This window comes from Poecilia mexicana, unplaced genomic scaffold (genome assembly GCF_051168715.1).
Source record: "Poecilia mexicana isolate PSO_F unplaced genomic scaffold, ASM5116871v1 scaffold_16, whole genome shotgun sequence".
Classification (NCBI taxonomy): Eukaryota; Metazoa; Chordata; class Actinopteri; order Cyprinodontiformes; family Poeciliidae; genus Poecilia; species Poecilia mexicana.
The window spans coordinates 16,502,460-16,526,120 of NW_028263385.1; the positions used below are offsets into that span (position 1 = coordinate 16,502,460).

General features: G+C 39.4%; 2 protein-coding genes across 5 annotated transcripts; both read right to left on the bottom strand.

Annotated features, from left to right (window-relative positions):
- Positions 1–1,507: 1,507 nt before the first annotated feature.
- On the bottom strand, positions 1,508–11,027 carry pdp1 (pyruvate dehydrogenase phosphatase catalytic subunit 1). Of its 4 annotated transcripts, none has more exons than XM_088013804.1 (10): positions 10,873–11,027; positions 9,348–9,470; positions 8,771–9,062; positions 8,514–8,681; positions 8,108–8,319; positions 7,201–7,282; positions 6,734–6,828; positions 6,465–6,633; positions 5,030–5,248; positions 1,508–3,571 (listed from the first exon to the last, which is right to left on the bottom strand). In XM_088013804.1, exons 3-10 carry the CDS (start codon positions 9,011–9,013, stop codon positions 3,188–3,190), a joined length of 1,572 nt encoding a protein of 523 aa, XP_087869930.1. In that variant the 5' UTR covers positions 9,014–9,062; positions 9,348–9,470; positions 10,873–11,027; the 3' UTR covers positions 1,508–3,187. The 4 variants fall into 4 exon arrangements, with proteins under 4 accessions (XP_087869930.1, XP_087869929.1, XP_014862591.1 ...); XM_088013803.1 differs by lacking the exon at positions 10,873–11,027 and adding an exon at positions 10,677–10,856; XM_015007105.2 differs by lacking the exon at positions 9,348–9,470.
- An 804-nt stretch (positions 11,028–11,831) lies between these two features.
- tmem67 (transmembrane protein 67) lies at positions 11,832–23,622 on the bottom strand. Its single transcript, XM_015007116.2, has 28 exons — positions 23,373–23,622; positions 20,361–20,455; positions 20,137–20,227; positions 19,934–20,033; positions 19,555–19,618; positions 19,380–19,451; positions 19,232–19,294; positions 18,971–19,125; positions 18,737–18,845; positions 18,531–18,617; positions 17,478–17,543; positions 17,215–17,368; positions 17,008–17,128; positions 16,818–16,923; positions 15,452–15,508; positions 15,275–15,373; positions 15,100–15,198; positions 14,710–14,796; positions 14,410–14,509; positions 14,184–14,323; positions 13,954–14,094; positions 13,793–13,873; positions 13,577–13,693; positions 12,797–12,913; positions 12,613–12,720; positions 12,364–12,466; positions 12,143–12,285; positions 11,832–12,064 (listed from the first exon to the last, which is right to left on the bottom strand). Exons 1-28 carry the CDS (start codon positions 23,572–23,574, stop codon positions 11,984–11,986), a joined length of 2,958 nt encoding a protein of 985 aa, XP_014862602.2. The 5' UTR covers positions 23,575–23,622; the 3' UTR covers positions 11,832–11,983.
- Positions 23,623–23,661: the final 39 nt, after the last annotated feature.

The window sequence follows — 23,661 nt, forward strand, 5'->3', positions numbered from 1 at the left end:
TCTGTTCATGATAAGAATTTTAATTTAATAAATGGTTTTTATCGTCACTTTTATCGTTATCACAATAGTACCACAAGTTATCCTGATAAAACTTTAAATCGCCCAGCTCTAAACTGACTCAAATAAAAACTGGTGAGTAATAGAATATGTTTGAGGTGCTTTTTTTATGTTCTTTGTTCCACACGTTTATAAAACTAAGACATGTCACTTCAAAACTTTATTTAGTGCGCTTCGGTAACATTAGTGCGGTTTTAAAGTATCATTCAGCCTGGTTATGAATTGGACAACTCTGATTTTAGCTCTGCTCTTAGGTGACTCATTTAATTACATGCGATGGTTTCTTTTACTACAGACCCTACATCTTATTTCTAAAGACGTAGAAGCGCGTAAAAAAAGAGCGTCACTCAGGACGTTTTTTCACCAAATATCCCCGCTGTAACGTCAGAGCTTCTGCAGAGCTGGGGGCTGAAAAATGACCATGTGGAGGTGTTTATTTGCAGTAAACTAAACTGAATGTCATCTAAACACAGCAACTCTGTATCATGCATGTCAATGCAATGATGATTAATAACGGGAAGAATAGAAACCTTGTGTGACGTTTATGAGGCACACACTTAAAACAATTGTTGGTAGATGTTATTAACCAATCGCTACCAGTCAGTCTTATTTTATATATAATTTTTTTTCAACATGGAAGCAACATCAAAGAGCTTCTAATATCAAGCTGAAGGAAGTGAAAAAGGGCAAAACTATTGAAAGAGTCTGAATAATTATATTTTTATGTAAACTGTAAGGAAATTACTGAGAGATTATAAATATCTCCAGTAAAGGATGAACAAAGCATGGCAGAGTCAAATATTATGATTTTTATTTGGATGAATATTAAACACTTACAGGGACAGAACATTTAAATCAGATCTGATTGGACTGTTACTGAAAAAAATAGTCCTATTTGTTACTATTCCTTCAAATAAATGATTTTCATTCTGCAAATTTTCCTTGCATAGTTTCTAATATTGTAGATAAAATAGTTGCTAATTTTCCCTTTTTTGATGTTTACAAAAAAGTTTTAAGGCCTACCGGGTTAGGCTCTCCTTTACAGATTATCAGAGCAGATTTTGAATGATTTTTGCTCCTAAATACCAAATACCATTTGGTAAAATAGTACCAGATATTTAACATTATGCGACAATCTGAACTGTTGCCCTTTATCCTGGTTCATAAAGTCACAAAAATATTTAGGAACTGTTGCACTTTGTATGAAACTGACTAAATCTGAGCTTTTATTTCTTCAAAATTGAGTTTTCTGCTGTTATTTGGTGCTGCAGCACCATCTTGTGGTAAAAATAAGACTGCAGCTCTCTAAATAAGCCAAGAAAGTCAAGAGTTTATGAGCAGTAAACTTATAAACTATGTTTATCCTGAAATGCAATAACCTTCATAGGTTTAGTTGGCTGGATGTCCTGCAGCGCACACGAAAATAAATAAATAAACCTTCACAGGAAGCTGTCTGTTTAGCATTTTATTTTCACATACAAAACTCAAATCCCCATAAGTTACAATTTATACATACAACAGAGAAGATGTGTAACATACTGCTGAGGCAGAATAAATATTTGATGTTGAAACAGCCCGATTTTAAAACACATCCTGATTATATAGTCTTTCTGTACACATCAGTAATCCATGGGTAAAAGAAAAAAGGCTCTGCTTTACCTCCAAAGGGAAGAATAACGCAATCCAGGAGCAAAACAAACGGGTAATGACCTGTCAGGAAAAAAATAATGTAGATTCTTGACCCCTGTGTTTAGAAAAGAAGCTCAGTGACTGCATCTGCTTACAGTTTCACGACACACTCTGTCACTTCAGCCAAAGCGCTCTTAGATCACACAGGGGAACAACTCCTTCATTAGTGCATCTCCAAGCAAAGAAGCAGGAGGCAAGGCAAAAAAAAAAAAGAAGGTGCAGCTACAGATTTGAGGTCAAAGCAAAACGAATGTAATTATCCACTTTACTATTTTCAGATTATGTAAATAATTGGTGACCTTAAAATGTAAGAGTACTTAATTATTTTTGTGGAACTTTTAGGTTGTAATGTTCCGGCTGTGACCCATCAGATTTAACATAAACTTCAAAAGATCCAAATCATCCTCCTCGCGGGATTGAAAATCCAAAACCCAGAGAGATAATTTAACTTCCTTCAAACAAGCTGCACAGATTGACTCAAACAGTCTTCGTAACAAAACAAAAAAAACAAAAAAAAAAACTCAACACTCCATTCAATAGTGAACTAGACGGTGACGATGATCTGAAGCAGAGAAAAAACAGTCAAGCTATCATGGACCAGCTAGCAGCATCAAGATCAACCAGTGATTTCAAAGTCCAACACTTACACCCTTCATCTGGTTTAAAGTTTTCTTAAAGTGATTCACAGGAGGTGTCTGGAGTGTCCAAGTTTAACGGAGTGCTGCCCTTCTTCCGCCTGTTGCTGCTAATGCTGGTCAGCTGGCTGAAAGAAAGCTACTAAGCATCATTCATTTTTAAAACTACAGCTGTGAAAGTCTTCCAGCCCCACTAATTAACCGGTTAATTTTAGCTCGTTACACTTCATAAAGAGAAGAAAATGCAAAAATGTGTCCCGTTTGGCCCAAAGAACACTAGAAAACTAGAGTTCAAAACCATAAATAAATATTTAAGGTAATATTAACATTATAGTTAAAGTTACAAGATTTTAGCAGTGAAAATAGTTGCTGTTGCAAGACTGCTCAGACCTCAAAGAAAACTGGAATCTAATAGGAAAAGTGCATTTGTAATAAATCATGTGTGTATTAATACCAGGATAATATGGAAGTATTTGTCCAGAGGATCTCATGCCTGGTTCAAAGTCGGGCTTGCTAACCAGAACCGCTTTGCTTTTCAGCGGACACGAAGCTCTTTAAGCTCTTCTTGCTTAAATTTGAGGATGAAAGCATGCGGCATCATTAACAGTGACTGCTGTGCATGGCAACTCATGAAAAAAACAAAAAAAACAAACACTAAGCCAATCTGATGACCTTTTAAAACCATAAAAAACTAAACTTTTGTGCTGCTGCATTAATATTCCATGAATAGAGTTAAAAATAGCTGAACAGAGATTTGTCCATGTGGTGTGCTTGGTTTTTAAATCTGTGGCACACAGTTGAATCAGTCAGTGAGACTTGTCCTCCTGTCTCTGCGCGCCGATCACGTGAGGGTTGAACTGGGTGACGATGATGGTGATGTCATCGCGGTACATGCGAGCCAGCTCCTCGGGCAGCGACAGCATCTTGGACAGCCGCTCGTGGTCCACCGTGCCGAACTCGTTGTTTCCCACCGCGTGCCGCATCAGGTGCGTCGCCGAGTTCTGGTCCTCGAACGCGGAGGACATGCGGGCCTTCCGCTCCTCGAGCAGACCCTGCATCTGTCCCAGAGTGACTTTGTAGCCTCCCACTTTAAGCGGCTGGCGCTGGTGAACCCCAGTCAAATACTCGCCGACAATGCGGATCACTTCCTGCCGGTGGAGCGTCTCCCAGAGGCCGTCTGAGCCGATCACCTGCAGACAGAGGAGGGCGATGCTCAGAATCATCTTGATCTTAAGTAAATAAACTTTAATCTCTCAACCTCCATTTGTTCTTCCTCTATTCAAATCTTACTCGCAGCACAGTCTGGGCTTTCTCCCGTTTACTTGGATCTTGGATTCCCTGTCATAGTTTTCCTACCAGGCCAATCAGAGAGTAGAAACTGTGAACGATGACGTCAATTTTCTGGAACCTGCCTTTAGTTTTAGTGAACAAAGCCGTTCGGTCTGTGTTGGCCTCACTCAAACATCACCCAGCACTTCTCTCTTTAGTACCGTCTTTAGCAGTATAATGCACCGTCAAACTGGCGATTACATACATGACGGCCAATCATGAGTGACTGCGTAAAATCTAAAACTTCGGAGTCCAGACTCTCCGTAGGAAAAGAGAACAAGGATCTGGCCTCTTTTTACTAGGCTAGTTTCATCTAATAGTGAAAAAATACTTTCTACTTTTCACAAAAACAGTTTGAAATGTTCTTTACAAATCAGTTCAATTAAAGGAAAATCTGCAACACATAAAACATTAATGAACCCAGACTCTTAGAAAGAGCTTTCTAAAATTTACACTCAAACCTTTTATGTAGAGAGCAAAAAAAACCACCCTTTCAATCGGGAAAAAAAAAGATTTACAAACGTGGTTTGGAGGACAGACATGGCATATTTGATGAAAATAATAGTAAAAACATCAGAATAAAGAGCCCATTCATCAAACCTGAGAACTAATTAGCTCTTAGACATGGGAGGTGAAGCCGCCATTAGTCACTGCAGTATCTACCGTCTAAAAGACGAGACAAAAGACCCCGGCATGGTTTTCTTTCATTTTAGTAAATGTCAAGGATCTCTGAGTCAGTGCCAACATTTCTGATTTATTCAGTAGTTTGACAAGATGGAGGGAAAATGAGATAATTGGATAATATTTTAAAGGGAAGACCAAGCAGAATATCGCGGCACAACAAGAACTTTATGACAACTTGTGGCTATTAATTGATTAATTGTATAGAAGAAATTGGCACATGACCTTTAGAGTCTGTAAACTCCAATTAATGATGCATCCATTACTAAAGTAATTGACGAGTATTTCAATAATTGAGTCGGGCTGAAACAATTAATTCTTTCAGCCCGATGTGTAAATAAATAAAATAATTTAGGAGAGGAAGGCAACCTTCCTCCACAGAAAACATTTATTATCCAACTGAATTAAATAAGACTACTAAAACTTTAGCTATGGCGACGACTGAAATTCTCTCAGACATTTAACAAACTCTTCATTCATGCGACAGAACGAACGAAAGAATACATGAATGAACGATTGAATAACTAAATTAACGTAATACTGGACACATAAAAGCATAAATAAATAAATGCATGAAGCTACTAAGTTGTTGCATGAATAAATTAAATGAGCAGCATTTGTCAGCGTTCCTCTCTCACCAGGAAGCGGTCCTGCGGCCGCAGCCTGTGGTACGTGATCTCCGGCTCAGCGGTCAGGTAGGGTGGCGTGTGGTAGTTGGGAGGGATGAACTTGGTGTGCTCGTTCTCATGGAGCTGATCGGGTCCAGACTCCAGAACGCGCTTCTGCAGTTCGATGCTCCACTTGAACTTCACGTCACCGAAGGCGCGGAACGGCATGAGCAGGCCCAGCAGTCGGTCCTGATGCAGAGAGAGACGGAGAGAGGCAGAAGTTCAGACTGACTTTTTTTTTTTTTTTACCACGGGCACACTGGTTTAGGGCTGTTGTAAACGAATATTTTAGTAATCGAGTAATCTATCGATTATTCTTACGATTAATCGAGTAATCGGATTTAAAAAAAATTATAAAATGAAATATTGGTAAATCTGGTATAATACCGGTGTTACTATCAGATACCAATATCAGTCCAATTTTTCATATTTGAGCATCCCTAACAGTTGCTTTTTTGTAGTTTAGAAAACTAACCTGTAACAATAATAGCTCACTTTCTAAGTTAACCAGAAGAAAAGTTATAGAAAAATCTGAAATTATATTGAATTTAATAACAAAGAGGCAGGCTCACAAATATGCTTATAAAAAATGTCTACAATCCAGCTTTTAGTTTATGTATTCATCTTCAGTGAGTTTAATAGATTAATTAAACTCACCTTGCCACCTAACCTGTCACGCTTTGGGTTTGAAAATACGGGAAATGCCGCCTGGAGTGGGAGGAGAGGGCGAATGAACGAACGTAAGATGGGGTGGAGGGGAGGAAATAGACCAGCGGACTGACGAACCGTTAGACCGGGGGACGAACACGGGGAGAAGCAATACGGGATATTTACGACACCTTCACTGGTCACACTCAGAAACTCATCTACCAGCCATGTACGATGCGCTCCGCCACCCGTTTCTTCAGACCGGGATATGAAATTTATTGTGCGGTTCGTCGGTAAAGCTACATTTACACGGTAAGCATCAGCTACTCAGCCGCCCGCCCTGTTCAGTCTATCCGCTCACCTCAGCGCTCTTCCCGCCGTTCGCTTTCAACCAGCAGCCCCGGAGGAGAAATGCTGCCGTACTCCAGGCATTCCCCCAGTCATTTTAAGGATGCTTATTGGTTCCCCAAAAACGATAAAAAGTCGGGCATTATCATCAATCAATAAAATCCCCACAGGCCAATCTTGAAGATTGGACTTTATGCCGCTGAGACTTAGCTTTTGTCAACAACTCAGGCGGAAGTGAGAGCTCCGCGCAACGCTAATGAAGTCCCGGCCGGAACACGGTGCGCTAACTAATAAAACATAAATTAACGAAGCTTCGAGGCAGGTAAATTTTCCTCGAGGAATTTTAGTAATCGAGGTACTCGAATCATTCGAGGAATCGTTTCAGCCCTACACTGGTTAAAATCACTACCTGACGAATAACGGTCTTCCTCTCAGAGTGAGGATGCTCGCTTCGTATCCGAGCGACCTCGCTGTCGTTCTGGGCGCTGTGGTCGTTGGACAGTGTGTGAGCACTGAATGAACCATCCTCCTCCTGCACCCCCAACACGGCCCGGGCGTCCCCGGCGTTGGCTATGTAGCTTTTAAGATAAAAATGGGGGAGGGCAGGGGTTTAGATATTAGCTTCATAAAAACAACAACTGGAACCACAATGTGCTGCTGGACATTTATTCTCCATACAGATCTGGTCCATCGATGTGCGCCACACAGGCTGTAGCTCCAGAAAATGCCACTCTCAGAACCCAGTAGTGCAGAAACGCGCTCGCGTCTCCAACCTGTAAGAGAGAAACCACACACAGATGGTAAGAACCTTAGCAAGTTTATATCACATGGAGATGAAGTGACATCTGAGCTCATTTCTGGTCTACCAAAGTTTAAATCCGGATGTTCTCATTCCTAACACTGGCAGCCTGGACTGATGAATGTCCTCAAGATCTCTTACTGATGGAAACATTCCTCAGATTTGACAGTCCAGATAAATGTCATGACCTGCATAAACCTGCAACTCGACTCTATCGTGACTCATGGACATCTTAAACAGCAGAACAGGAAATGGGTCAGCTCAGGTTGTTGCTGGGAGGAACGCATCCAAGTTTGTTCCTATAAAAAGAAACAGATTCGTATCAAAACCACAGACTGTTTCTCACCTGAGCTTCCAGAGAAATGTCGTTGTCCAGCCTCTTGAAGGCGTTCAGTAAGGCCTCTCGGGTGTCTGGAACGTCGCCTGGGCTAAAGAATGAGAGAAATATGAAGACGGATTGTCTGAAAAAGAGGAACGGCAACCAAAGATGTCCAGGTCAAACAATAACAGATTAGTCAGTGATGCTGAGGGTGTGTTGAGGTCACAAAGAGTAAAATAAGAAACCAGAAAGTCCTGTTTGAAATATTTCACATGACAACAATCACTGATGAGAAAGACCAAATGATAAATTAATATGCATTGGACATTTTCAAAAACATTAAATATTAAAAATAAAACTGGTTTTTTTATGTTATATTTTGGCTCATATAATATTTCTGCTGATTTGACATCGCCCATAAGGAGAGTAAACCCCAACAGGTCAAGCACGAAAACCTCAATGGAAAATGTGAAACAGAAATTGAACAGAATTTAATCAATTAGTGAACTAAATTACACTTTTGAAGATGTTTTGAGTGAAAGCAACTAGATGTTTTAGTTCATGTGTAAAATTTTTGTCCAGATACTGTGATGAATTTCTCATACCGGCCCAAACCTTGTTAACATCTGGAAACTGAAGCTCACAGATGCTCTCCATTCAAACACCAGAATAAAAACTCTAGACATTAAAATCTGGATCAGACAAACTCCAACAGGACTGAGGTGATAGATACAAATGCACTCCACACTTCTCAAGATTTTTATTGGTCTATCCAATATACTCCCAAATTAAATGAACTGAAGTTTCTTCTTGCATTATGATCAAATGTGGAAATATAGTTATTCTTGTGGACATGTCTTATTTAAAAATACTGTTCTGACCAGGATAAAACAGTTTTATTAAATAGAGTATTGCTACACTGTGTGATTCTCACCTGGTTAGGTCAATTAGCTCCTGCCAGTAGGTTCTCAGGCTGTTGAAATAGAGGCTCTGAGCCTCCCGGGTGAAGTAGTCATTGGGGTGTTTGTGCCACTGCAGGATGGGACTGAGCGCTCGGCCGGCCTCCACTGAGGCCTCCAGCTCACACAGAGTGTCATGGGGGAGCAGTGAGACCGCGATGTAGTAAAACAGCCTCTCACTCAGCGCCTGCAGAGAAAAAAAATATAAGATTATGATAGCATACACTGCTGCTGATTTAAAAAAAAAAAATGTCTTGGAAAGTGTCTAGATGTTTTCTCTATACCTAAAAATAGCCTAATGAAGTCTGATATTACTGTTTGACCAATGCCTAAAAAAACCCAAAGAAATGAATTAAAACCTCCATAGAGTGAACAGATCACCTGAGCGCAGGCGCAGCCGGCGTGTCCATCAAACACGCCCAGGAGCATTCCTCGTGTCTGCAGGCAAGTCGCCGCGCTCCGCCGGTCCTCGATGGGAGCGTTGGCCGGAAGCTGGTTGCTTTCAAAACCCATCACAGATGACACATTTTTACCATCAAACTCTGGCACCTGCAACCGGATGGCGAAAACAAACAACAGGATGAGAATGTAAATAAATAAATAATGAATCAGGAACTCTGTGCATGACCCGCACCGACCTTGAAGCTGTACTCGTTGGCTTTCAGGATGGAGTTGACCTGTGGGGGCGTCAGGATGTAATTGTGAAGCGCCGAGGACGTCTGGTAGCACCTTCCTGCCGGGTGTGTCTGCCATGTTTGGGACGGGCCTCTAAGGGCAGGCAGGGAACCGAGGTGTGGCTGGTGGTGTTGGCATGGTAACAGACTGGAGGCAAAGACCTTGGCACGGGGCAAACCCCTGAGTAGTTGGGATGTAACAGGCATGGCTGACCATGCAGCACCGGTAATCAAAGCACCACCGATGTGCACACACCTGAAGAAGAAGAAGCACATTAAGAGCTCAGATGTACGCGTGGTGAACAGAGCGTTCTCTGTTCGCACCATTAAACAAACGCTGTGCAAACAAGTAGATTTATTCTCATAAGGTTGAGTCATTCTGAATCTGAAATCCAAAAATCTCCAACGCTCCGAAGACCAAATTATTATATCGAAAGATGAGGATTTTCATGGCCAATATCAACTTATAGTTTACGTTTTGGTCTGATCTGCAATGGAAAATAGCTCATTTGTTCACTACTACAGGTACTGATATGCTTACCAATCTTTGCTTCACATCATCTGTTAAACCCAAACCCTGCTGCAGACAGATAAAATCAGATTAATGGCTTGAAAAGGTTGTTGATTAACCAATTTTCCTTTTCCTGGTCACTGGCACTCCTATCTGTAAAAGAAATTAATAGGGATCATATTTACTGCTAATATAGCTCAAAATATTTCCTTTAAGCACTTCCCTGTTCAAATCTATTTCGAGGAAAATCTTACGTGTCATGACAAAGGAAAGGACAAAGAGATCTTATGTACGCAGTCAGAGGATGTTTTTGGTGAAACTTAACTGATGGATCTATTTATTTTGAATGAAAATATAGCTTAGTTATGCATTTCTGTAACCTATGTTGGATAATAAAGAGTGCTTTAATTTTAAGTAGAGGGTTGGTATGAGACCATGTAAGTCTGCACTCATATTTAGAGACAGATGGTTATGTTTACAAGAAGGCTTCATTCATTTCTGTTCTCCACCATGACTCTGCACTTTAAGCAAATGGAATATTTTAGAAAACAGTCGAATGTGTATTTTTCCTAATGTAGTGAAAAGTGTAGTAGAGTCGTTTTCCACAGGTAGCGGCGGGGCAACCTGTGGATCTCTATGCTTTATACAACTGAAGGAAACTTTGGTCGCTGACACTTTCTCATTGCAATAAAAGGAGAAGCTACATAACAAAAGTAGCAGTTTGGAACTGTAACTCAGGTTTACTAGTAGAAGGAGGAAGTCTTGTATGGTCATTAAAAACTACAATATGCCTTTTTGCAATGAAACGTAAAAATTTGCAATAGAGGAGCAGTATTAGTTTGAGTAGCAGCTCTGCAGACCTCTGCAAATATAGGTCAGAACTGGTGCACAGAGAGTTAAAAATAACTGAGTACTGGCATTTGTTCCTCTGATAGTTATGACTGCTGCTGGCCAGGAAAACCGAGTCCTGACCGTGACTCTTCAAATAACCCGCTCCAATTTACTGATTTTAATATATCTGCAGCTTCTGAAGCCACTCCTGTCTCCCTACGACTGGTTATTTCTGTTTAAACCTGGAGCATTTTAGTCGTTTCTGCTGCATCAGACTTTCACAGAGTGACCCTGATGTGAACGAAATGTACCCAACAACCATCCGGAAATAAAAAAAAACAAAACTGTGACCCAAACAGACCAGAGGACTCGTCTCGTCTCTGAGCTTTAAAAGTTGTTTGTTGACATAATTAGCTTCTCTAAGCTAATTACAAACTAGGTACCGAACGCAGTTAGCCAACATGATATAAGCAACAGCAGTAGCATACGGAGACATGGTGTGAATTAATAATGTTTAAACAGACTTACAGTTTAAAACTCAAGTCAGTCGTGAAGATAAAGCATCAAGATTCAGTCTAATGTAGCTAGCTCTGGGTTACACCCACAAGCCGTCGATAGAAATTGCTACACTTATATAACATAAACATTCCAGGTACACCGAAGAATACTTTATAAAAGTCCGTCTGTAGAGAAGGGGACACAACAGAACAAAATGTGCTCTTACCCTATCCGACAGATGTGAAGTAGGTATTTAAGTTCATGACTCGAACCCAACCCCTTCGGTTTGTGTTACTCCAAAGCGCCACACCTCATGTTGAAGCCTGATTGGTTGAGCCTTAACCTACGCAGTGACGTCAACACTCCCATGCACGCAACGTGTAAAAAAAAACAACAAAAACAATAAAAGGCTGCATATTCCAGTCCAAGAAGTGATACTTATGGAGAGTTAAATGGATGCATTACAGACAGTGACATATCTCAAGTTTTTAAGTTGAGTTGATAATGACTTATAGCTCACGAAAAACCTACATTTAATATTACAAAAAATGTTTTTCAGAGAAATTTCAGTATTTTTTTGCAGTGACGTGACTAACTTTGAATCCTGGAACCAAATCAGAATAAATTTGTAATAGAAATTAACCCCGAATGATCCGAGTTGCTACATTTAGTAAAATGTGTCACATCTCTCGCTTTCAAAAACACTTAATTTAAAATATTTGTATTACAAAATGTTTGTAAGATAAATTAATTTTGGCATACTCAGCAAAGCATAGTAAAATGTTCGAGTTTATAGGTTTGATTGACAGAGGTACAAGTAATACAAATGTATGAATAAATCACAATGCAAACAAACAGTAGAACATTTAAATTACTGCAAGTATCTTTAAGATAACATTAGGAAATAGTTTAATTGATTTTATTTATTTCTATATTTTAATGCTACAAAATAAAATAGAGAAAAAAGTCATAAAAAAACAGTAAAAGATACTACATATTTGGCTTTCACAGCGATATTTTATTATGTCCTATAAATGGCTATTGATGTAAAATAAAAATAATTATATCTAAATGTTTTTATCCTTGTTATGTAAAGAACTAAATAAAAAATTAAACAACTAAAGAAAGAGAAAGAAATAAGGAAGGAAGAAAGAACTTTACCATAAAAACAAAACTCCAGTCAGATTTCATATAAAACAATTTAATCAATATAAAAGCATACAAATATTTCCAAAAAGACAACATTTGCGTTAAATTCAGCAGTGAACAGATTCTTTTAACGAGAACAGAACAAGCGAGCAGTAAACATCCTTGCCACCGAAAGCAGACCCTGAGGTCTATATCAGAAACCTCTGATCCACCAGTGTTTTGTTGGCAAGGTTCCTTCTCCCAAGAGTGTTACGGATGAAGCGGAATATCTGCAACAAACACATTTTGGTTTAATGTACATTTTCACTTTGGTGAAGATAACACACTATAAATACATAAACACTGACCATTTGCTGTAGGTATGTGAGCACAGCTGCTAGCACAAAGTTCTGAGATCCAAGGTCAACAACACAGAAGAATAAAATGTCAAAGATCAGCAGCGTGGCCTCATTTCCATAAAAAAGGACATTACTGAAGGAGTGGGCCTCATCTGTAGAGAAGAGAGCAGTGGTATATTATAAATGCACACATCCAAAGGTCTGCAAACAATAAAAGGTGAATTTTTTACCACTGTAAAAGTAGCTTTTATCAGCCGGCTCCATAAACTCCATCCCAATGACTCGCTCCAACATCAGCTTTTCCTTCACCATGTAGTCCATGTCAGGATGGCCCTAAGTCAACAATCCAGCATGAGAAAACAAAGATTTGCAGCAAATAAAACTCGCAGTATCCACAAAACAAACAACAGAATCAGATTAGATGTGATCCAAGGCAGCATTCTCACAGACTGAGCTACTTTCTGGGTGTTTGTACTAACATGGTCAATAATGGATCCCAGGAAGTGGTTCATGGTGTTGTACGCTCTGAACTGTAGATCTGACAGGTTGGCTGTAGATGCATCCATCAACCGTGACGGCCTGTTCCTCTGGAGTAAAAGCGGTCAAAGATTTTTAGTTTTTATTTTATCTCAAAGAATAAGGGCGACAGAAGTGATCACATACCCTGCTAAGAGAATCTTGTATTCTTTCGTACTGTTGCCTCAGACGGTTGGTGATCGCCACCTGAAAGGTCTGAATGTCAGAGTTGGGGACCAAACCTCGCTGACCGCACAGCGACTCCTACAGGAGCAAGAAGAGAAATACAGCAGCAGCCATAAGTGTTCAACCCTCTTAAGTTTTTTTTTTTTTCATATTTTGTGATATGATAATCACACATTTCTGTTTAATTAGGGATTAATGTGGAAGACCATCACGGAGTAGCAAGTCTGGGTCTTCATGTTTACGACTGTTCACCAATGTTCTGTAAACGATAAGATGCCTTCACAGTAGAGCTGCATTTATACTGAGATTAAATTTATAATATATTTACTAATTATATCACTTCAGATTTCATTAAGGCATGTAAACGTAGATGAGGTCGAATACAAATGTAAATCCACATTTTTCAGATTTGCATTTGCTAATAAAATAGCTGAAAACCAAACGGTTCCTTTGTCATCTACTTCACATTGACACATTAATTTTGTAGTCCTTGAGCGGCAAAACTTAAAAATGTTAGGAGGGGTACTAATACTTTCACAGGTCTTTATTGTTTGATTCTAAGTAACCATATTATCTTTAATATCTTAAACAGTCTGAAGTGCATAATGCTGTCCGATAACAGTTTGAAGGATTCCAAGAAGACCTGGCTTCTTGGAAGCGACTTCATTTGAAATGTGGGACTTCTACAAAGCACTGCAAATTAAAATGAAAGGCGACCAGGTTCACTGCTGTTGTACATACACGTTCTCTCTTCAGGTTATTGCTCATTTCCTCCATGTTTGTGTCTGCGTGTCCATGCACTGAGCGCCCATGGATGTAGTAACCAAAACAACGATTGGAGAACAGCAGCACAGAGATCTACACAGAATAACAGAGGAAGCCCTTTTATGGAAATTATTACTGATTGGAAGAAAAAAAAAACAACAAACAAACAAAGAAACAGGAGCTACTGCTTACATTGCTGACAGAGCAGAGATCCACAAACTGACGAATTTTGTCCTTCACAAAGTGTTCGTAAAATACAGTGAAGAATATCACCTGCAAGCACATTCAACTGTCGGTTATTGCAGCTGAAACAAAAGACCTCCATAATTAGTAATAAAATGGTGGCCGTTTACCTGCAGCAGGGCAATGCAGAGCCAAAGTGTGGCGGCAAGGCCGTAGCGCAGAATCAGGCTGTAAGGAGGGGTGTACGCCTCTGGGGAGCGCTGTAACGTTGACCAAGGGTCTCTCAAAGCTAGGTTGGAGAAATTCAGCACCTTAACACAAGATGGCGTAATAGCGATAAGGAAAACAGACATGTACCCATCAGAAATGCTTCAACCAGAACATGCAGGGTGAGACATACTTCCAGACAGAAGAGCACAGCCATGGTCTGAAAGGTTGGGCTGATCTTGCGAATGGTCTGCAGCTTGTTCCACTCGTTTGCCACAAAGTAAGTCCTCCAGATGCTGACCGGGGAGGGGTCACGTTTACTGTCCCCGTGAGCTGAAACAACAGGGGAGAAGCTCAACAGAAGAAAAATACTGAATAACTAGCTTAAAGTAGTGAGAACAGAGTAACTGTGCTGGTACCTTGCACTGTCCTGTTCCCTTTGCTTCGTGGTCTCTCCCAGTCTATAAGAAATATATCGACTGACACCTGCATATACAGCTTGTGTAGAAACTGGACAGCCTGGATGCAAATGCACAAAACATGACACTTTTATATCATGTATACCATATGATAAATGTGTTTAAAAGACATATCCCCCTTTTAAACTTAGGATTTAAATATGAATCCTGAAAAGAAAACAGACACTGGATGGCAGAATGGAAATACAAATAACCTGGAAACTACTAAAAATTGTATTAGAGATTACAGAGTGATCTGACCTTGAGAGCGAAGGCACAACCAATGTACGTCACAAACTGCTCCTCTTGAGAAGGGAGTGGAAGCAGCACAGATACAAACTGCTGAGCCTGTAGACACACAGAGGCAGTTTGTCTGATAAAAGCTGCAAAAACGACCAGAGTTGAATCTGTTTCACAAACAAAGGTGGCCATGAAAGAACAGAGTAAAAAAATAACTTGCCTTTAGTGTCTAAAGAATGCAGAAATGGAAAGCAAGAAGGATGAAAGATCATGCAAAGAGTGGAAGTTAAATTTGAGGAAATCAGTGTCAAAAACAGACTGCTGAAACTATTGACAGAGAAGAACACAACAGCACAAATGGGATCGAAACTGCATGAATAACAAAAAATATAAAAATTTCTTATGACCCACCTTATAAAAAATGAGCCAGTAAAGGCCAGTTCCCACCGTGACGATAAAGAAAACGTTGGCCAGGTCACCGGAGTAAAACAACAGAAACTTCAGCATCGTCTGGAGAACACAGAGACCAGAAATACGTGAACACCTGGAGGACATCTTTACAGCGATTCAACAGACGCCGATGTACCTCCAGATCAATGATGGGCGAAGCAATCCTCCTCTTCCAGCTGACTGTCTTCAGGAGCGAGTAGAGCACGGCCAGCCCGCCCAAGATGCCCAGGGCAGTCTGTGTGACCCAAGGGTGACTATTATTCAGTCACATATGCAGATTCGTTGTCATGGTTTCAGCCAAACTTATACTCACATCTGTCTTTGTACGAGCCTCTGTCTGATCCATCTCATAATCCATAGCAAAGGTTATCTACAAAACACACACATTAGAGCAGCAGCTGTCAAACTTTCCAGCTTCTGACCCACAAAATAAAAACGTAACAGGGTCATGACCTCAACACTCGGCGGAGCATACAAGTATTTTTACAGTCAGTTAAAATGTGGTGCCATGAGAACACAGTCGGCATCAAAAGACGACATTTTGGCCAACGTGTTTTTAAAATTTATATTCAAGTCCTGTTTTTTTATGTTTTTGTAGAATTTCTATAATGTTCATGCTTTCCCGTCATCATTTTTTGGTTTTATGTTAATTTCTGAAAAGGACAACAAGACACCAGACTTACATATCCGTGACCCCAAAAACTATAAACTTTAGCCTAACGTAAACAGAGTTCAGGTTCAACGCTTGAAGTTAGTCCATTAATTATGAGGATCAAGGTCAAGTTAAAGGGCTTTTTGAACTAAAGTCCTTTTCATTGTGGTAAATGGTGAAACATTGAAAAATGTGTCTTACAGCGGCCTAAAAGTAAAGAAACAAAACCTGTGTTTTAAGACATTAAGACATGTCAAGTTTTTGAAAATGTATCTGACTTCTGTACACTGCAGATATGGTGAGAGGACCTATCAGTGACCATCATTATTAATCTGACGGTCATGTTTTTATTTTAATGCTTATGAACTTTTCCCAAATAAACCCGCTTGTGCTGCACACCCAAGGTCAGATGTTGTTTTGCTGGAGCAGGAGGCAGACTGTCTCTCCTGTGTTTGGTATAAAAAAAAAAAAACACACTGATTCTTTCTGACAGAGCTTTCAGTCTGACCTGTGTACTGAGTGTCTGGCCTTGTAGACTCTCATATAAAGTGCACAGCATTAACAACCCTGACTGAGTGATTTTAACCTAACAGTGCTTGGTAATTAAATTTTTCCACAACTGTTTGATTTTTATTCAAAAACTATCTGGGTAATGAATCAGAAAATACACTAGATTGCCCAGCAGTTGAAGCCACTCCAACATTTAGCATTTGAAAGCGAGTGAATCTTTATCAAAGCAGACCGAGGCTCATTACTGTGACATCTGAGTGAAGCCTGGCTCTGGTAAACGTGTGTGCTATTTAAATTTGTTGCTCTTGCCATCAAGCTTTGTACATGTTCAAAAGAACTGTTGCAGCCCGGCTTAGCTGGAGGAACTAGCATTCAGTGGCATAGTGATACAAGTACAGCTAAAAAATAGCATATTGTGATAAATTACTGCAGCATTCCAGAGGCAATCAGCCTGAGGCGCAAAAAAGGTATAATGGATTTTTGTTTTTGTGTTTTTACAACACAGCAATGTACTCACAGGCACAGTTTGAGTATCGATGTCCGTGATGAGAACATCCGTGTAAGTCAAAGTCATCAGAGGGGGGAAAATGAGCCCCTCCTGATTTCGAGGAACGAGTTGAAACCTACCGGAGGTTTGAAACACGTCAGTGCATTGCACATTTCTCCATTTTCTTTTCCATCTTGACCACGACGACATTAAATATTACCTTATTTTGACACTGGTGGCAACACGAATGACTTTAGGCGAGGATGTTATGCTCTTCTCTCTTCCACTCAAAGTGTCCACAAGAAACATTCGGCGAGTCAGATACCAGTTTCTCATACTATCTGCATAAAAACATAGACACATATATTGAAATTAACCAAACATTCATTTAGAATGAAGTTGTATGCTTTAATTAATGAAATCTCACCCTGATTGATGAATCCTCCGTTGTACTGTTGGTTTTCGACCAGCGTTGGCAGGGGGAGAAGTTTCCTGCTCTCTCCTCCTCCCAGGTCCATGTAAATGTCGTAGAACAACGGTTCGGGATGGGAATCCAGCAGATCCGCCACTGAAAGGTCACACTGAACGTACACCAAAACACGTCCAAAAACTGCTTAGAACCAAAGCAACTTTTCACAGAATATAGGTTTGTTGTCATTCTGTAAAGTCAATTAAGTTGAAGGCACTCACACTTTCTTGGTAAGCGGTTCCAAAGCTGAAGGCTGCTGCCTGCTTGGCGGCTAATCCTGGACAAAGCTACAGGAGAAGGAAGGAAGAATTGTTGGAGGTTTGTGAAGTCTTCACAAGCTGTTCAAATTACATGTGGTCAGTACCGATGCTCTTTGAACTTTTGCACATTTTGTCAAAAATTCAATTTATTTTATACAATTTATGACCGACTGAGACAAAGTAGTTCATGGAACACGGTCTTCGAGACCTGAACATGTAGTGAGCGTTTGTTTCCAGGAACATTTCACTCTAAAACCCATAAATAAAATTCACTGTAACCAGCTGGGTTTAGGAGAAAAAGCTGTTCAGTGAAGACCTCAGATGTTTGTTAGAAAACATTAGCGAACAAACAGCATTGTGAGAGTAAGGGAGAGTCTGCTGATAGGACAATAGTCCATTGTGCGATTTGCAAATCTTTGCCACTCTTGATGTCGAGTGGCAAGATGAAAGCTGATATTGAAAGAGAGCTGCAAGAATTCCTGTTTGCACTTTGCTAATAGTAAACAAAGCAAATATCTCCTATTAGATGAGACCAATGTACAAGTTTTTTGTCACCCAGAAAGCACCGTTCTATTGATGAGATAGGATAATGCTGCGGTGACGATGCTGACAGATTCTCTCATTCCAGTCTGGTTGAGCGCAAATTATTTTTCCAAAAATAACAGGCAGACGTGCAAACGTCATGGGAACACACCTGAAAGACTTGCAGAGGTAATTTCAGGTATGAAATGAAAATACGCATACAGCACATTTAAATTTGTATTTGCATAAACTTTTTCATGAGGGATTCATCTATGTAACAATAATTTGTCATGGCACTTTTACAAAAAAAAAAAAAAAAAAAAAAAAAAAAAAAGGTTCCAGTGAAAAAACGTCCTATGGTCTGGACACACACATCTGATCTGATTATTTTCTCGGCAGTGCAGAAGTCTGTGTTAAAAGAGATTATCTGAGTCACAAATCTTATTTGCTTGCAGCCTAAGTGTCTTGATCACTAGCAACTTAAAGTCTTACCTGCAGGTTGCTTCCTCCGACCTGCTCCCACCTCAGGAACTCCCCCCTGACATTATAGACAGCAGCAAGCAGCTGGATGTTGGTGTTCTGAAAAAAAAAAAAAAAAAAATTATATTTAAAGATATCTTAAAAATACCTGTATGCACAAGACATGCTATTAAAGTGTTTCCTTTATTTTCTTCTTGTTTAATGTCAACATGTTTTGCCTGATTTCTTCCTCTGAAGCTGAAGACGGTGGGAACAGGATCTGTTTGAAGCACGCGACTAGCCAGCCCGGGTTCGTCTCCATAGAAAAGCCACGGGAGATTAACTCTCCTAGAGAAGAAACAATCAAAGCTGCTGGTGTCTGCTCTGCGCTCAGACTCAAAAAAAAAAATCAGTTTGAAATTTATGAACATGCTAAAACTGAAACATTAAAAAAAAAAATCAAACAGGAATACCAATAAGCAATTTCTTGAACTGAGCTCAGAGCAGCTTTTGATCTGTAAACGGTGTTAAAAAGACCACAAGCATCAGTAGAGGAACTGGCAAAGGAGTGCATGTTCAACACACACATGTTGCCAAGAGCCTGGCAGGCTGTCAGGTTGGAGTAGGTCTGCAAAGAGAACATCAGATGTTTATGCAGAGGAGCTAATGCTTCATCTCCACAGTCATTGTTTGAATCTTTGTTAAAAAAAAATATAAGTGTGTTTTTTCATTACGAGGCACGCCGCTGTGGAGGAGTAGAGATTTTCCACAAACCAGGCCGACTGAATGCTGAATTTCTAATACAGAAGACAAAAACGAATCAGAGTGGATAATAATGTGCAAAATGTAACAACTGAGAAACCAAGAGCCGAGGATTCCTACCAACTGAGCATAGTTGACACTGGGATTCGGATTAGTGGAAAGGATTCTTGAAGGGAAACACAACCCTCCTTCCTGGAAAAGAGCAAAGCAAACTAATGACACATTTCCTTCTGACAGCTGAACACGAGACGAGTTGTTTGAATATGTAAAGAGAGAGACACACGACTGAACTCACTTGAACATTAGGAGCCGGACACACACAGGAGGTGTTAGTGAAGGTAGACGTACATCTCTCACACCTGAAAGACAATTTGAACATGTACAAATAATTTAGCCATGAGGTACGCAAATCCCACCATTAAATGATTATTATACAGAGCCTTAAAAGCACATTTTGAATTTTTTGTCGTGTTGCAGCATATTCCTTTTCCACCTCATTACTTTGAAGTCAAACATACTCAAAAGTTTTCACGAGACATTTTAAGAAAAACTGGAGATCCTTTAGAGACAGCATGTTGCCAGCAGGGGGATTTATTCAGCAGGGCAAAAGATGCAGGATTCACTGTATTAAAGTGCATTGAAGTGCTCCAGACTAGATAAATCAGGTCATTTACCTGTCTCCGTTGATGTTTGACACAGACAAAGCAGGGCTGTTGTTGTTGCACGCTTCACATCTGGCATCATTCAAAGGATTTCCATTGATATCCCTTTCCACTAGAATAACAAACATGAACTCCTGTCCTTAGAACATATAACAATCAACTCCCTTTTCATTCCTATTACTATTGCAAATCAAACTAAAAAGTAAATAACTCACCCAGGATATAGCCTGATTGGCACTGACATTTTCCGTCAGTACTGAGGCTGCGTGGACAGCGAATACACCCAAATCCATCCTGTGTTACCGCCTGTACATAAACACAACAAGTCACCAAAAAGTCAGTCTTCTATTGAGAATAGATGATAAATCTGTATTATGACACAGTTGCAGGACTTTCATATTACTGAAGCAAGAAGATATCAAAGAAAAATTGAACCTACGGGCCTGTCTGTAGGACACTGCTCGCAAGAAATGGATATTTTATCATTGAAGACATTTAAGGTTCTGTAGCCAGTCTGGCAAATGCAGCTCAGTCCTGCAAAACAAAGGAAAATCAGATGAGTAGTAGATGACAATATGTTACGACTAAGTGGTAATGGCAATATCAGTGTGTGCAATATTCCCATTGCAAAGAACTGATTGGTGTGCAATAATTGTTGGCTAATTACAAATTCCAGATGTTCACAAATGACACCGCTAAAAATGCCAAAGGTCAGAGAGTGTCAAGTTAAATCAGCAAATCCTACACTTTTGAATGTATTCACCATCTCCACCCAACTGGCACAAACCTCACAAAGAATCAAGCGCTCCCATCCCTTCCACTGCTCAAGCTCAGCAGCCAAGTCTATAAGGTAACCTGGCACACCTGTGCTCACACAATGATCTCTCTTCAGACAAAGAACCTCAACTGAAAGCTTCCTCAAAGACAGCACAGGTAGGAAATGGACATTAATCACAGCTTACATGATTCAGATTGGATTCGGAAGACCAAAACAGATTTATTGTTTGATGCAAAGTTTGTCATGTGTTTTGGAATATAGCTTATTCATTCATTCACTGTCAACTTACAAGTAAATTATGGAATCACTCCTTGAGAAACTAAAGTTAAAATGAACTCATTGTTATCTGTAACTAATATTTCTTCTGTTTGTAGGTTTCCAGCCTAGTCATGTGACCACTCATGTTGCTTTCACATGCTGCAGATGAGATTCATCAAAAGAAAAGATGAATAAAAGATGTCATTGAGATGAGTTGTTCCTGCGTCTCTTTGGAGGAAGAAAACTTAAGAAAGCAAAAGGCTTGACCGAGAGTGATGAAAGTACAGATGAGAACGAAAGGAACGAGGAAAATAGGAATTTATGGCAACTGACGCAATATTTACTAAAATCAAAAACCATACATTTAACATTAATAAAAAAAGAGTAGGATCAGTGCAGAATAATTAACAAGATAGTAGGGGTACAGCACAACTTAAACATCTGTTAAAAATGTATGCATTGTTATATTTTGAAATGCATATTGCAGAGTTGGGGGGTGGGGGAATCGTCAGTCCAGTTCATCTCTAGCCATGACGGCCATTCTGAAAAATGACAAAATGATGAGTCACTTTCCCTTTGCTTGTTATCTCTTGCACCAGAGACCATCTGCTGACAATTCCTCTTTTTCCCATAAGCCTCCTTCACAATTACCTCCTCTTAGCTAAGAGGAGCACCACCCTGTTTCAGCACTTAATGTCTCAACAGCAGATTATTATACACCCTGTTACATTAGTGATTATACACTCGCACCATTTTTATATCGTTTTCAAGAGTATCATCAAAATCACAACTCATTTAACTGCATCTTCTCAGTAATTAGGACCTGCGAAGGCATAACTAAGGAATCATTTATCACTTTCATTATAATCATCACGATCATAGCTTTTATTTAATGCAGGCACATGTCTGGAAAAGAAAACAAGATTAATTTAATATTTGCAATCAAAAATCATACATGCTTTTTTCCTCTAAGCCTTCCAGCCTATTCATTTACTCAGTGTTGTAATTTTATGCCTAACTGGCAATATGTTAGTACTGGGAGCAGGCCAGCCTCTGGACATGCGAATTTGCAGGAATGTGATACAAACGTGTGTGTGTGTTGACTCAGGTGTGCAGCTAAATGGAACAGATGTACAGACAGGAGAAAACCTTGAAAGCGCTCTGCTCCTCAGCTCCAAGAACATTATGTTAACATAAACAGAGGTCACATGGAGTTCCAAGATGACAAAAAGTTATCCAGTCAACAACTGAGTGAATACAAAAGAAATGGTTTGAAATTTCTTAAAACTTACAAAATGTTATCAAATAATCCAAACTGTGTGTGTCAGTTCACATACGGTTAATAACGAGTGGACGATTGATACAAGTTTGGTGGTAAAAAATAAGTCAATTGTAACAAGGCAACCCAGAAGGAGCAGGAAAGATTTACAGGAGGGGAGGAGTTTATCTTGAAGTCCTTCCCTTTCTGATGCGCTCTCTACTTTTATCACTTTTTCTGTATTATTTTCTACTTCTGTGATTTCAAAGTTATACATAGAAATTTCTTCTTTTCATAGCTTTTCCAGATTCTTTATTAAACTACATTCATCGTGTAATTTCTAGCAATTTAAATTTTAACATAAAATCCCAACAAGTGGAATTACTTTGTTGCACTGATTAATTTAACTTTTAACTCTTTATAAATATATATCTTTTTATGTTAACATAAGTCTTCTGATGTTTCCGAAAGGTTTTTCATTTATGGTCACAGAGGACAATTCTGGTTCCGCTATCTAGTAAAACTGCACTGTATATTTCCAACAGATTCAATAAGATGACTCAGTCATTCACAGTTCATTTTCGGAGCAAATGAACTGTGTTCACTTTTTAAATATGTTTTGTAAAGATACACCAAAGGCCCCCACTTAAGACCTTCCTCTTATATCATGCAAACAAACAAAAATAAAATTTACAATAACTAATTGTACAATTACATGAATCATCATCAAATTCCTTGGAACCTAAAATCTTTCAACCTTTAGTAAATATGGACGGACAAAGAAGATTAAAATGAAAAGCATATGCAAAACTTAAAAAAACAAAAAATTATTAATTTTATTCCAACGACATAGCACTATAAACCTTTACACATTGTCTAACACAGGCAGATACTGCTGCGTCTGCTGTTAAAAGATTTACCCTTAATAGTATTAAAACATTTATTCGATGTTTTACTTCCCCTCAAAACATGAAACAATAGGAAGCTAACAGCACTTAGCTTCACATAAGTGGCTCTCTGATTATTAGATGACACACGCTAACATACATTTCAAATTACTCTACATTCAAGTATAAATAGTAAAATATTTCTTATTGTAGGATGGTATCACAGCCCGAAATCAGCTTAAGATGTGTATTACGATGATAAAAACCGACCTGTAGAGCTCTTGCGCTGATTTGAACCACATCTGGAGCACGACAAACTTGATATGTCGAAGAATTCGTCTACGCCGCAATCTGAAGGCGCTTTAAACGGAATGATAAACTGCTGGCAGTCAATTAGATATATATATAACAAAAGTGAAAAATATGGGAGAACTCTGTGTCTGCTAATAAACAGTAGCGTCTCTGTCGCCATGGTAAACAACGGTCCTCCTTTTTACCCACAATCCTTCACTCTGCTGGTGATGGGACTTTAGGGTCTTTATAGAGATCCGAATCATTT

Excerpts from the sequence above, each read along its gene's own strand:
- pdp1 (XM_015007105.2), bottom strand. The coding sequence starts at position 9,013 with ATGCCTGTTACATCCCAACTACTCAGGGGTTTGCCCCGTGCCAAGGTC. Across the intron at positions 6,829-7,200 it reads ACATTTCTCTGGAAGCTCAG|GTTGGAGACGCGAGCGCGTT; the intron begins GTGAGAAACAGT and ends TCTCTCTTACAG. Across the intron at positions 5,249-6,464 it reads GGAAGACCGTTATTCGTCAG|GACCGACTGCTGGGCCTGCT; the intron begins GTAGTGATTTTA and ends TCTCTGCATCAG.
- tmem67 (XM_015007116.2), bottom strand. The coding sequence starts at position 23,574 with ATGGCGACAGAGACGCTACTGTTTATTAGCAGACACAGAGTTCTCCCA. Across the intron at positions 14,797-15,099 it reads ACTGGCTCATTTTTTATAAG|GCTCAGCAGTTTGTATCTGT; the intron begins GTGGGTCATAAG and ends GTGTGTCTACAG. Across the intron at positions 13,694-13,792 it reads ATCTCTGCTCTGTCAGCAAT|ATCTCTGTGCTGCTGTTCTC; the intron begins GTAAGCAGTAGC and ends TATTCTGTGTAG.